The sequence below is a fragment of the Salmo salar genome, chromosome 13 (assembly GCF_965601325.2).
Source record: "Salmo salar chromosome 13, fSalSal1, whole genome shotgun sequence".
NCBI classification, from domain to species: domain Eukaryota; kingdom Metazoa; phylum Chordata; class Actinopteri; order Salmoniformes; family Salmonidae; genus Salmo; species Salmo salar.
The window spans coordinates 38,445,662-38,460,201 of record NC_138303.1 but is presented as its reverse complement, the minus strand read 5'-3'; the positions used below and the strand labels follow the sequence as shown (position 1 = coordinate 38,460,201).

General features: G+C 42.3%; 1 protein-coding gene and 1 long non-coding RNA gene across 2 annotated transcripts; one reads left to right on the top strand and one right to left on the bottom strand.

Moving 5' to 3' along the window:
* The first annotated feature begins 422 nt into the window (after positions 1-422).
* LOC123726212 (uncharacterized) lies at positions 423-6,034 on the top strand. Its single transcript, XR_006758567.2, has 2 exons — positions 423-792; positions 5,295-6,034. It is a non-coding gene; the product is annotated as an uncharacterized LOC123726212 (long non-coding RNA).
* On the bottom strand, positions 5,656-14,540 carry slc52a3-1 (solute carrier family 52 member 3-1). Its single transcript, XM_014136213.3, has 4 exons — positions 14,213-14,540; positions 11,343-12,473; positions 10,991-11,114; positions 5,656-10,038 (listed from the first exon to the last, which is right to left on the bottom strand). Exons 2-4 carry the CDS (start codon positions 12,359-12,361, stop codon positions 9,826-9,828), a joined length of 1,356 nt encoding a protein of 451 aa, XP_013991688.1. The 5' UTR covers positions 12,362-12,473; positions 14,213-14,540; the 3' UTR covers positions 5,656-9,825.

The window sequence follows — 14,540 nt, the reverse complement described above, 5'->3', positions numbered from 1 at the left end:
TCAATTTTTTTGACTTGTAAAATAGGAACATAATTGGAAAATGCCATGGATACTCCCACTCACAACTTAAACTGGTGACTGAACTAAGATTTGTTAAAGGCAATGGTATTGCTGTTGTGATTAGTTGTGTAGTTTTGGGTACCGGTAGTTAGGAGTACGGCAAACACCTTATTTCTTTGGTTCCTCAATATACATTTACCATATTACAATGTAGGCTATGTGTTACAGCACTACTTTTGGTGTCCCCCTCAGGAATTGCTCTTGAGAAAATTTCATGTAATTGTCCCCTCCAAAGTTGATATCAGATTTTCGCCCCTGCTCTAGGCTGTAAATGGCAGTGAATAATGTAATTTGAATAACGGCGCAAAAGTCCTGTCATTTGAACATTTAATTCAATTTATTCCATATAGGTCAGTTGTGGGTCTACTCTCAACAGTTTATAAGGTCTAGAAAGGCATTGTAGCAGGCCAGTCTGGCTGTAATTTTACTTCTGATATTGAGATGCGCTGTTTGTTGCAGATCATAATTCTCCCAAGTCGTCCTTTAATAATGTGGCTCCCAGCAGGCCCAGTTATTCAGGAAAGCTTCATGCGCACCTAGGACCTGCTTCAATAGTCCGCAACAGTGGACACGTCATAATACCCATAAAAACACGGAAATGGTCACAATGGTTTTTCTGCCATTCCTTTTTCACATCGTGAATATTACAACAAATTCTAATAAATTGTATGTTTGGTGTAGGCTTACCTTGGCGTGACATTTTGATAGCCGTGTAATTCTCTCTTGGACAAGGTAGGTTTTGTCAATATTTTCACCTCAATTTACTCTAAAAAAATGTGCAATGCTAATTATTGATAAAAGTAAAATATTTGCGCGGTTATCAAAACGTAATGACAGGGTAAACCTACATGAAACACAGACCTTATATACAGTAGTTCTAAAATCCCATATGGAAAAATGAATGGTGAAATAACGATTGAAACCATTTTCCGGGTTTTATGACTCATACGGTGGTACTCCATATAGCCAAGCCTTCAATATTGGGGACAAGGTAGGTAGGGAGGGAAGTATTTTCTGTTTGTCGAGATTGACATGGTCTATTTGATTGTGGTGTTGAAAATGCAAACCTTGATGTTGAAGTGCCCGAAGTTGGTATGCTTTGCTTATTGGTTGTATGGTGCATTGGCACAGAAACCTGTTGGTGGAAAATAAATTGCATATACAGTATTTATAAACAGTGAGCTCCAAAAGTATTGGGACAGTAACACATTTGTTGATGTTTTGGCTCTGTACTCCAGCACTTTGGATTTGAAATGATACAATGACTATGAGGTTCAAGTGCAGACTGTCAGCTTTAATTTGAGGATATTTTCAAATTAATTGTCCCACCATTTCAGGGGACCAAAAGTATTACTATTAAAATAGTAAAAAGTTAAGTATTTGGTCTCATATTCCTAGCATGCAATGACTACATCAAGCTTGTGACAGTAGAAACTTGAAAATATCCTCAAATTAAAGCTGACAGCCTGCACTTTAAACTCATAGTCATTGTATCATTCAAATCCAAAGCTCTAGATTACAGAGCCAAAACAACAATACTTTTGGAGCTCACTGTAATTATAAATATACCATCAAAATGTTGAAAATCATTGTCTGCAGCCGGCTTTGATCGTAGTGTAATGACACAGGCAGAGAGAGTGAGTGGTCGAAGAACCATCAACCTTCTGGCCCGTAACCCTGTGTGGCATCAATTGTGCCACTACAAAAACATGCTGAAGTGGAAAAGTCGATATCCACATTTATAAACACAAGGTTGGTACAGTTATTGTTATTTGTGGTCGTAAACATTATTTTGAGCTAATTCAACAAGGGGGGTGCACATTTCATTTACAGTGCGGGGTGGGGGGGGGGGGGGGGGGTGGGGTCATGTGAAGATATTTTTTACCTTGGGAAGGGGCGGTGCATTTGTTTTCGAACTGTCCCTAATATTACTATGATGGCCTGGTTGAGGACATATTATTCAGCAGACGAGTGGTTTGTTTACAGTACCAATGGAGCAGCAGATATTATGCAAATATGATATACAGCTATACCTGGCTGTCAGTTATCATATGTCATCGGTCTGTGATGCTTGTCCGTAAGACAAGCCCCTTGTCTCTGTTGGCTGCAAATATCAACCAAGGGGGTCTCCCCTTTATCCTCTCTTTTCTCCCCCTGCACTGGTAAACACAATAATAGCCGTGCTGTGTTCCTATGTGCTCCATGTTAACACTGTGGCTGTCAAAGGCCATCAATCCCCTTCAAAGGGTGACGGCTCTCTGAAGTGGGCTCTGTAGTGGCCATTTTCCACTTGACTGGCCCCACAGACAAAGGGCCTATGCCTCGGCCGGGCTTGGCAACTCCCAGCAGCTGTGCCAGACTGGTCAAGGGGGGTAGGGTGCTGTAGGGGAAGGGGGGGTCCATGCAACGAGAGAGCTCTCAGTGTTAAAGGGGGGGTCAAAATCCCCATCATCATATGGGTATCCAAAAGGGGCATCCAATATTGTTGCCCCAAACCATCCCTTACTGGACCCATCAGAGTAGCGATCAATAATTCAATGCTTCTATTGTTGATTACCATAGATATAAAAACTAGTTTTACAGGGAATGGTGATAATATTTATATAACTAAATCTTAACCCATGATCATCACATCGCTGTGTGGGAAATGGTTAGCTAATTCTGTAGGTGGTCCACAGAAAGATAAAATGGTCCTAGATAATGGAAGCCGGTCATCATAAACCCTATCCACAGGTCCTTTGACCCTAATGGGATCTCTCGCCACATTACTGCTTGCAGTACAGTATGCTGCTTGGTACTGTCAATGGTCTCTAGAGTCTGCTGCTTTATTGAGCACAGCCTGGCATGTCAACTGTGCTACTGCATCAATGCTAGCCTGGCAACTCATCCTGTAACCATTGATGTAGCACAGACTGCCAATGCCTCATCACATAACTCAGAGCATTAGGAACAGAGACTTTGTCCCAAGTGGCACCCTATTCCCATAGCGTTTTGGTCAAAAGTAGTGCACTATGTAGGGAATAGTGTGCCATTTGGGACGCATACAGAGAAGATATACATTATAATGATATAAATTATAATGAATGAAAATGACTGGTTGGCCAGCCACATGGGCATTGTGTCAACATCAAAATCAGGCCCAGTCAGGTGAGGTTCAACCCAGGAACTAACGGAGGAATCAACATTTTCACAAATCATTTCTCTATGTCATCTCAAGGTTATGGGGCTGGCAGTCAGGTACCATGAACCAGTCAATTGCCTTTGAATTGCACAGTACAATGCAAAGAAGCACTGTAAAGATTTTACTTTATATTGCTGTTATCTACCATTTGTACCTGTTTATGGTTACAAAATTAGAAAAACCTTTTCCCAAACAGTGATCATCAAAGTGCCATAAGAATTTAACTACAGTCCAAATCACTGACATTTTAGAAAACATGCTTTCAGACAGACATCCATGAAGAAAAGGTGAAACATTTGTCTATTTAGTTACTCACTCATGAGCGCTCTTCTATCAACTAGGTAAGTGTAGTAATTAGCTCACTACAACAGCGTAACAAGTTTTCCCCTCCTCCCTGCTGTGCATCTCTATCATTGGTCCCCACATATGGCACAGTCAGCCCCCAGAACAAAGGGTTCCCAGAGAGGGGGTTGGTGGGTGCATGCTGACCCCTGCAGAACCCCCAGCCACATTGACAAGCAGGAAGCATTTACATATGCTGACAGACTTGTCTCTTCCAAGAGTGGAGCGGTAGGCACTTCATTAAACTAACATCAATATCAGCTGATGGAAAAAGAAGAGCAGGCATGAGCACTGCTGTCTACAGGGAGAGAATACAGGGAAATGACAGAGGGCTGTAACGTTCAATCTAATTTTATGGGATAGCATTATTTAAATAGAAATTGATAGGAGATGGGGCGTACTTATTGAAGTACTAATGTCTGAATATTTCCTTGTGTGTCTGTCACTTGATTGTCTGCATGCATCAGCAATTGGTTTCCACAAGCTGTTCACCTGAATATCAGCTGCCAGCATTTGTCTCCATCTGGGTTTGCTCAAGCAAAAATGTCCCCATGCAAATTTCCCCCACATTTTGGATTTTGTTGACGTTTTGACAAAACAGCTTTACTAGTCTAATTACGCTACTTTTTAGCGGGTGGTGTAGTAAATTTGAGTATTAATGTTAATCATGAATTCTTAAATGACTGTTGTTTTACCGACTTTACAAAGGGGGTCATATAATCACAGTTACAGTGTCAGGCACAGGTGACATATCTGTGGATTCAGCAACTAGTCAGATAGGATATTTATTTAGAGTGGTGGTTTAGAGTTCATCGTGTCATTTTCTGAATTCATCCTCTGATTCTGTTAATTAAAGAGGGTAAATTCCCTTTTCAATTTGACGCGCTGCTCATTTAGCTGGGAGCTGGGAGGGGAAGCGGCTGGGTAGGGTGGTGGTTCAGTGGGGTGTGAGGGTGGGGGTTCGTTTGGGTGTGAGGGTGGGGGTTCGTTTGGGTGTGAGGGTGGGGGTCCACACTGGGAGGTGTCGTCCTGACCAGATGGGCCTCTCAGTGGCGTAGTAAGTGGAGTCCTCACATGGCAGAGGAGACTGCAGGATCTCACAGGACCAAGACAGGGAATCCAGGTGGCCACAGCCCCTCCTGTCCAGCTGGAGAAGCGATGGGCCATCTGACACTCAGATGAAAATGATACACTTTTCTTTTGCTGCTGCTGCTTTGTGCTGTCTTGTCAATGCCTCGCCACAAATGCCCAGGCCAATCAAGGAATTCAGCTAATGAAGCTAGCAGAAAACCTCTTAGTTGCACTGAGATATTCATGGTCGTTGTGAAGCAAAGTGGAACGACATTTGCATGCATGATGCGGTGAATTGTGCGTAACAAGCTGAGTAAGTGCCCAAAACAAAAAAGGACTTTTATATAAAATAAAAAAGAAATACAGACAAATTCTGATTCATCTTCAACTTAATGTAACACTTTATCCAAACTACCTTTACATTTTTCTTTTACATGATATAATCCACTAATGATAAAATAGCTCAGGCTTATTCATTGTCAACAATGTGAGTAAACCACTGCAGTGATTCCAGGAAAAGGGGGTTTCCTTTCCTCAAATCCAAGTGAGAAAGTCACATCTGCTCTTAGCCTGATCCTCAGCTGACCCAGAGGCAGGGTGGGGATAATCATTGCCCTCTTTCTTTTTTGTTTTTACTCAGTGCCGGGGTCAGCGGAGCTCCCAAGTGACCAGCGACAGGGCCAACAGCCAACTGACTGCCTTCTCTACTCTGACCTCCCTTCGTTAGTAACCCCCTCCCTGGGCTTCTCCTCAGACCTGGGGCTGCTAGGGGGACCTATTTGTGGTCCGCCACTCGTCTGAGGGGAAGGGGATAGAGACTGAAGGAACAACAGCTGCTGATGGGGACATCACGCTTCCCATGGAAGAGCAGCATCCTCCTGAGAGAAGGTGCTGTAATCTGCAATAATCGAATTCTCAGACATGCATGATAGCCATAGTATGTCTCGAAGCCACATTGTACGTGAGTGAACACATGACATTGAACATATTGACACATGACGTCGTGTGATCTATATTGTATTTACAAAAACAATCAACAGTGCAAGTCATATGATGATCTTACATGGAAAGCTCTTGAAAACGTTCACAGACACACACAAACAGAGATATAAAAGCAGTGTTAAATAGACAAAGTGTTATTAAATGTATTTTGTGTAAAGAGAATCTTCTGGGGTGCCAGAGGAATGCAAAGAATTGTAGGCACTTTTTTCTGACATGGTATAGTGATGCCATCTAGAGTTGCAATGTGTAACATTCACACACAGCAAAGAGCCCAGTGGGTTCACTAGTAGCAATACAAGGTGACATCATCTGTCTGATAAACAGTCTTGTCTGTTTAATAATTTATTTAATAAAGTGTTATTTACTTAATTGACTTAATTTTGAGTGAATCTGGATTCTGCTTATTCCACATATTCAACTTGGTTCAAAAAAATCATACATGTATGAAAAAAAGTCAACAATCCTAAATTGGTTTAGACATGATTCTTCCGCCCCCTGGCTGTGTATATAGAGAAATATAGTGTCTCCTATTGCCATGGAAGAGTTGGTCTTAACTGATATATCTGTTAAACAAGGTAAACTACGGTTTGGTGCCATTATTGCTTAAGCAATCTCTATTTGGCACAACATTTAAAAACAATGTAACTGAGAATCAAAATGGCATGCCCATACTTCAATATTTCACTATAACGCCTTGTGATCTGGAGGGCAGCCTTTTGCATTCCCCCCAATAGTCCAAATGTGGAATCTGTATCCTTGCCGTTATCAATGAAAGTAATGGTTTGAGAACACTCCAAAATTTGAAAGGCACATTACAGGCAACTCCTTTTTTCTATATTTACAACTTAGGTCAACTATGCTGGCCTATGGAGTCCCTTGGAAAACCCAACTACTGAACCTGGACTCCCGAAAGGGCTGATCTCTATACTATATAAACAACTTTCTGAAAGCTCATATTCCGAGCTAGCTATTAAAATAATTATGGTCCACAGATCTAAGTGAATATGAACAACCCTTTAAGTCAAACAGAATATGAAAAATATGACTTTGGCATCCCGTAATCCGAACCATCACCTTATACATTGAAGTTTGTTAACAGACTGTATTTAACACCAACGAAACGTTTTACGATGAAATTTGCCCCAACTGTTCACTGTGTTCCCTAAATCAGGTAGGCACATTCCTTCATAGGATGTGTGATTGCCCTGCAGTTAAATGCTTCTGGGTCAAAGTTACTCAATTTCAAAGTGCATGAATGTAAATATTCAATGCTTTGCATCTACTATGTTACTTAATGACTCAATAAATCAGAGGAGACAATTACTGCTGGCAGGCAGCACTGCCGGAAAAAAAGATGTTGGCTCTTATATGGCATTCACCTCACTCTCTCCCAATTCGCCAGTGGATACAGTTACTATTATTACTATTATCACTATTAGATAATACAATATTACAATATTCTAATATAACATTAGAATTATCAACAGTGAGAATGAATGGTGCTTGACAAAGAACAATTGAGGCCTTGAAAAATATACTTGACTCTGTAAAGAATAATCTCAGCTAAAGCCAAACATACAAATAAACAATATATAATTAATAAGGAGTTGGTCCCCCCTTTGCTCCTATAACAACCTCCACTCTTCTGGGAAGGCTTTCCACTAGATGTTGGAACATTGCTGCGGGGACTTGCTTCCAATCAGCCACAAGAGCATTAGTGAGGTCGGGCACTGATGTTGGGCTATTCAGCCTGTCTCGCAGTCGGCGTTACAATTCATCCTAAAGGTGTTTGATGGGGTCGAGGTCAAGGCTCTGTGCAGGCCAGTCAAGTTCTTCTTGACAAACCATTTCTGTATGGACCTCACTTTGTGCACAGGGGCATTGTCATGCTGAAACTGGAAAGGGCTTCCCCAAACTGTTGCCACAAAGTTGAACACAGAATCGTCTAGAATGTCATTGTATGCTGTAGCGTTAAGATTTCCCTTCACTGGAACTAAGAGGCCTGGCACGATCCATGAAAAACAGCCCCAGAGCATTATTCCTCCTCCACCAAACTTTACAGTTTACACTGTGCATTTGGGCAGGTAGCGTTCTCCTGGCATCCAGCAAACCCAGATTTGTCAGTCAGACTGCCAGATGGTGAAGCGCGATTCATCACTCCAGAAAACGTGTTTCCACTGGTCCAGAGTCCTATGGTAGCAAGCTTTGCACAACTCCAGCTGACGCTTGGAATTGCACATGTTGATCTTAGGCTTGTGTGCGGCTGCTCGGCCATGGAAACCCATTTCATGAAGCTCCCGATGAACACTTCTTGTGCTGACGTTGCTGCCAGAGGCAGTTTTAGAACTCGGTAGTGAGTGTTGCAACCGTGGACAGACGACTCCAGCGACTCCTTGTGGTGGGCCAGTCGCCTGCAAGCTAACTTCACATACACTGCTGCCATCTAGTGGCCAAATCTAAATTGCCCCTTGGGTGGAATTTATGGCCTTATGGCCTTTCTCTTGCATTTCAATGTTGATGTTACAAAAAAATTAAAAATGTTTTTTTTTGTATTATCTTTTACCATATCTGTGTTATATTCTCCTACATTAATTTCACATTTCCACAAACGTCAAGTGTTTCCTTTGAAATGGTATCAAGAATTTGCATATCCTTGCTTCAGGTCCTGAGCTACAGGTAGTTTGATTTGGGTATGTCATTTTAGGAGAAAATTTGAAAAAAAAGGGTCTAATCCTTAAAAGGTCAAGGCATACCTGTTAATTGAAATGCATTCCAGGTGACTGCCTCATGAAGCTGGTTGAGAGAATGCCAAGAGTGTGCAAAGCTGTCATCAAGGCAAAGGGTGGCTACTACTGAAGAATCTGACTTTTATTTAACACTTTTTTTGGTTACTACAGGATTCCATATGTGTTATTTCATAGTTTTGATGTCTTCACTATTATTCTACAATGTAGAAAATAGTAAAAATAAAGAAAAACCCATGAATGAGTAGGTGTGTCTTAGCTTTTGACTGGTACTGTACATACATACATACATACATACATACATACATACATACATACATACATACATACATACATACATACATACATACATACATACATACATACATACATACATACACTGAGTATACAAAACATTAAACATGACAGACTGACCAGATGATTTCAGATGAAAGCTAGTATCCCTTATTGATGTCACCTGTTTAACCTACTTCAAGTGAGTGTAGATGAAGGGGAGGAGACAGGTTAAAAATGATTTTTAAGCCTTGAGACAATTGAGACATGGATTGTGTATGTGTGCCATTCAGAGGGTGAATGGGCAAGACAAAATATTTAAGTTCCTTTGAATGGGGCGCTGCTGGGTTTTTCACGTTCAACAGTTTCCCTTGTGTATCAAGAATGGTCCACCATCCAAAGGATATCCAGCCAACTTGAGTCAACATGCGCCAGCATCTCCGGGGAATGCTTTCGACACCTTGTATTCCATGCCCGAGGAATTGAGGTTGTTCTTTGGGCAAAAGGGGGTACAACTCAATATTAGGTAGGTGGTCCTAATGTTTTGTGGAACGCTTCTGACACCGTGTAGAGTCTCTTCCCCGACAAATGGAAGTTGTTGTGTGTGTGTGGGGGGGGGGGGGGGGGGCTTAACTATTAAATTATGTGAATTTGTGCATGTAGCCTACCCCAACAACAACATTTTAAAATGAATAAAGATTTGGTCCAACAACAACAAAAAATTCAACACAATAAAGATTCAAAGATTTAGGCTATTCACAGAAAGTATTTCAAAGGTGCTTCACCCACTTACTAGGGCACACATTTTAAACAATCATTGCTAACCTTGAGCGTGGGTTGTGAATCACACTTTATAAAAAATATTTTCAAATATTAATTGAGCAACATTTTGAAATGTTATATTTTAGTCCATTGATCCAGGTGGATTTCTCTCAGAAGAGAGTGCCCTTCAAGGTATGTCCAATCTCTAATCTTGTCCAGTCATTGTTCATTCCCCACATTATTCACACACCACCCCAATTGGTATAAGTACTACCAGGTACTAGTGTCCTTTCCGGGAGTGTACATGTACAGAAACATGAGATGGGCCATTCTGGCTTGGACAAGGCTACTTACCCGTGGTTATGTTCGTGTTTTAGGAATAGGTCACCATCATAAAGGGCACTTGGTGTTACAGAAGTCTCCTGACTGAAACAGGTTGTACACATTTACCAGTGGGAACATGACGACAGAGCCCAGCAGAGAGCCTGTCTGTGCCGCTGCTCCACACCACACCAGGGCGCTGTGGCTCTCATCTCTGAAGATGACACCCACCATCACCTTGACATAAGACAGTATCCCTGTGAAGAAGACCCACGACAGCACCTGAGGGTTACAAGGTAACATTATCAGTAATGTTCCCTCAAAACATTTGTGTCACTAAGCAAATTTCAATTTCAATTTGCATATAGGCCTACTTCAGCTCTGATTGGTTATGGCGCACCGGTCTGTGTAGAGTACATGCCTGAGACATGCCTGGCAATGCAATAGAATCCTAACTCTACAACAAAATCTCTTGTATAGTTTGTTATGCATACTAAGTCTTGCATAGTTAGTTTTGTTTCGGTATGTTGCAGTTGAAGCTCACATCCACTACAAAACTATGGTATTTGCCTATGGAGCAGCAAGAGGAACTACCCCTCCCTAACTTCAGGCTATGCTCAAACCCTACACCCCAACCCGAGTACTACGTTCTGCCACCTACGGTACGGCAGCTCCCGCTCAGCCCAGTCAAAGCTCTTCTCTGTCCTGGTACCCCAATGGTGGAACCAGCTTCCCCTTGAAGCTAAGACAGCAGAGTCCCTGCCCATTTTACAAAAACATCTGAAACCCTATCTCTTCAAAGAGTATCTTAAATAATCCCACATTACCTCCCCCAAACAAAAACAAGTGCCTTTTATGAACTAATACTCACACTTCACTTCTCCCCTCCTACTCGCACTGACTTTGCTGACAGCTACTTTGAGGAAAAATGGACTTACTGTGACTGAGATATGTGGTTGTCCCACCGAGCTATCTTAAGATAATTCTCTCTGGATAAAAGCGTCTGCTAAATTACTAAATTGTAAATGTTATCTTGGTATAGTTATTGTAGATCATTGGTATTCCAGAAAATAAAAGGTGATAGCATCTTCCATAAATGACAGCAACAACTTTGTCACTATTCCTTTTCTGCAATAACAAGGATCAATGAACTGACAGAGGGCCAACCTTTTCTTAGAAAGTGTCTCTGGACTGAGACCTACAGTATCTCTACAGGTAGAGGTGTGTTACTCACTATGATGGCTTCTCCCAGTGCGGAGCCTTGTAATAGTGGACATGGACTCATGGTGGCCATTGCCATGTTGTATCCTCCAAAGACTGATCCAAGGAGACACAGTACACCCAGGAGCACTAGTGACCTAAACAGAGACTCAGAACAGGAACTGGTTAGGTACCTGTATCTGAAGTAAAGACATTCTAGATAACCGCAGAGATAGTGAGGGAAAGCTGAATTACTTTATCATATACTAGTATATACCATATTTGTACCTTAGCATGCTGTAAAATGTGTCAACCTTTAACAGTGGAAAGCTATTTCAACCATATGAATCCATTTAGAGAGTTACTGAGGCTATTTGAGGTTTTACCTTTTAGGAAAAAACATGGCGACTATACAGGCCACTGGGTTGGCACAGGATGCCAGAGCAGCCGACAGGTGATATGCCAGGTTACCGTAGGGCATACAGGAGTATGTCTGCACCGAGGTCAAGAGGCCGTTAGTCGCCCCATTCACCCAGACCACCATGAAATAGATAAAAGTTAACTGGAAAACAGAGTGGCCTGATTTAGCCAGCTGTGGCCTGGCCTGACCTGATTCCTCACTGTGGCGTTTTGGGTTTGAGTTCTCCCCTTCAGTCACTGCTCCATGGTTGTCTAGCCCGGAGCAGACTGACGCCACTGTGTCAGTGTCTGGCACCAAGTTCTCTGTGGACAGTTCAAAGGTACGTGGGAGCCTGTTTAGTGCAGAGAATGCTGCCAGGCTGATGCACATCATGGCCGCCAGGAAGAAGAAAAACACCTCAGTGGAGAAGTTGGGCGGTAGAAACTGGGTCTGGACAATGTACATATCCTCTTCAGTGAGGTTACCAGAGGACTGAGTGGCATTCACACACTTGGCCATGCCGATGCCCTGGCCGAGAGCCACCAGACCAGGGATAAAGCCACTCAGGCCCTCTCCAATGAAGTAGGTGGTGATGTAGTTGGCTGGCAGCTGCATCATGAAGGGCAGGAAGGTGACAGAGGAGGTGCAGTCCACCAAGGCCAGGAAGAAGGTGAGGATAAAGAAGGCTGTGCTCCGAGATGCTGCCGCTACCACTGTGGTCTCGTCCCAGGAGAACGCCAGAAGTATACAGGCCAGGACACCTATGGACAACACACTGTAGATGGCAGCTCTCTCCTTCAGACGGCCCGGACACAGCTTGTGCATAAGAGTGACCAGCAGAGGCCCCAGGTTGGCGAGCTGGATAATAACGGTCAGGTAAGATGGTAGATCCCAGCCCTCGGGGAGAGTGTTAACGATGAGGGGGAGCTCCACCCACAGGCCATTGACAGCCACCCAGGAGCCCAAGCCGAAGCAGCAGGCCAGCACATGGATCCGCAGAGACATGGCTGTATTGTTGCTGGTCCCAGTCAGGTCAGGTGAGGTAGTCTTCTGGAGGAACTTCTGATCTGAAGTGAAGATCTCTCTGAACAGTTTCAACCCGGCCAGCCTTCAGAGCCTAGAAAGAGAGGAAATATCGAGATACCAGTAATACTGAAAGACATTGCTGCTAAAACGATCAAATTAGATTGAGGGTCAAACGTCTAGAACAATAATTATGCTAGTAAAAGTATTAGATGTTAGTATTGTAGTCACAAATCTCTCTGTAAGGATCTATCAACTGGTAGGCATTGACCTATAGCCTGGACCATCAATAATGATTAACCAAGAGCAAATATCACATTGTTATTGTGGGCTTACCAAATCTGTTCTTAGTTATTGAAAGCGCATTCCTATTGTCATTGGAATTTGATCTTTAACTTTTAACCAAACAGCTTTTTACTGTGCTGTTTTACACTAACTTTAGTCATACAGGGTGAAGCCACCTGTTATAAGCAGATCTAGTTAAACACTGATGCTCTCGGCTGTGTTTAGACAGGTAGCCCAATTCTGATCTTTTAATTCACCAAATTGGTATTTTGACCAATCAGATGAGCTCTGAGAAATATCTAATGTGAAAATATCTGATGTGATTGGTCAAAAGACAAATTAGTGGAAAAAATATAATTGGGCTGCCTGTGTAAAGCAGCCTCTGTGTGCCCTATATTTTATGCACAGGGTGTTGCTCAAGGGTGCAAATGTAACACGTCACACTTTGAAATGACTGGTTTAGTTATTTAGTTACACTGATTACCTCAAAGTCAAGGACATCTACCTAACTGTGGAGCTGGAGTAGTGATTATCAGATGTATTGTATTTTAAATGAATACACAGATGAGACCATTGAGGAGACCATGAAACCTTGAGACAATACTAGCAATATAACAGATAAGTATTTCGGTCTACTCTACACAGTCGCATGTCAACCAGCTGAAGTAATTTTCACTTCCCTAAAACATGGTCTAGAAATACAACATACCACAAAGCAGTGGTGGCCAGCCTGGCCAGCCAGATGCCTGATGACCACCTAGATCACACAGGACACACAATTCAACTCGTGACACTGACAATCCAAACCTTGGAAGTGGCTCAAGCTGCTGAACATCATACGCTGTTCTCAAAGTGGCAAATGTTTCATTGTTGAACTAGGAATTGTATCCGTTTCATATCAACCATTGTCTGTTAAGATGCATCTATATGTAATTCAGAACGACTATATATTCTTGAGACTCATAAGCATAATTTGCACCATGCTATTCTTGGTCGTGGCTTTTTAGCCACTGGTGCTATTAGCCTTTGCATTTTCACATGACCACCTATACCCAAAACTCTGTATTAAAACGTTTACGTCGACCGGATCCTGGAACTCAAGTCTCTTCTTTTACCTTTACAAAGTCAACTTTGCTACTGCACAATTCGGTCTACATGGCTCGTTTCCCATCTCTGCTAGTGAAACATCAGACAGGCGTTTAGCTTTTACACAATTTCATGATGTTGGGCCTAACAAATTAGACAATGTCAGAGCCAATACCATCACATTCTGTGTATCTACCTGGCTTACAAAGCCCAGATGTGTTACAGTAATTCACACAAAGAATATTTTAAACTGAAGGGAGTGCAAGAACCTTAACTTCATATTGATCACTATTATTCTTGTCAGAGGAATAGATCATCAGAATCTACCTGAAAAAGGCGTCCTTTACAATATATGACATTTGATACACTTATCATTATTGTTCCATTGCTTGACTTTAGGGCGCAATACAACATTTTTTTAAACAACTCATAGGAATCAAGCAGATTAAAAATTGTACTCACAGGTTTCTTGAGCCACTGGGTGGATGCCCTATTGAGGAATCCAACTTCCTCCCTCTCATCCCATATATAGAGCTTTTTTGGGACAATGTGACCGGCTTCCACTCTCCTTCACACGCAGGCTGGAGGAAAAACTAGGAAACTAGTGCCTTGTGGGTAGTTCAGAGTCCAGTCCAGCAGTCAGCTCCACCGTGTTAGATTAAACTCAACTGTGTCCTTTTTAAGTCTGTGCAACAGTCATAAAGTCAGACATAGTAGAGATGGGACGTCCCCTTCCTCCACCTGCCCAGCCCCGTGAGACTAATGGGAGACCTAAGGTCCCTTTTCTCAT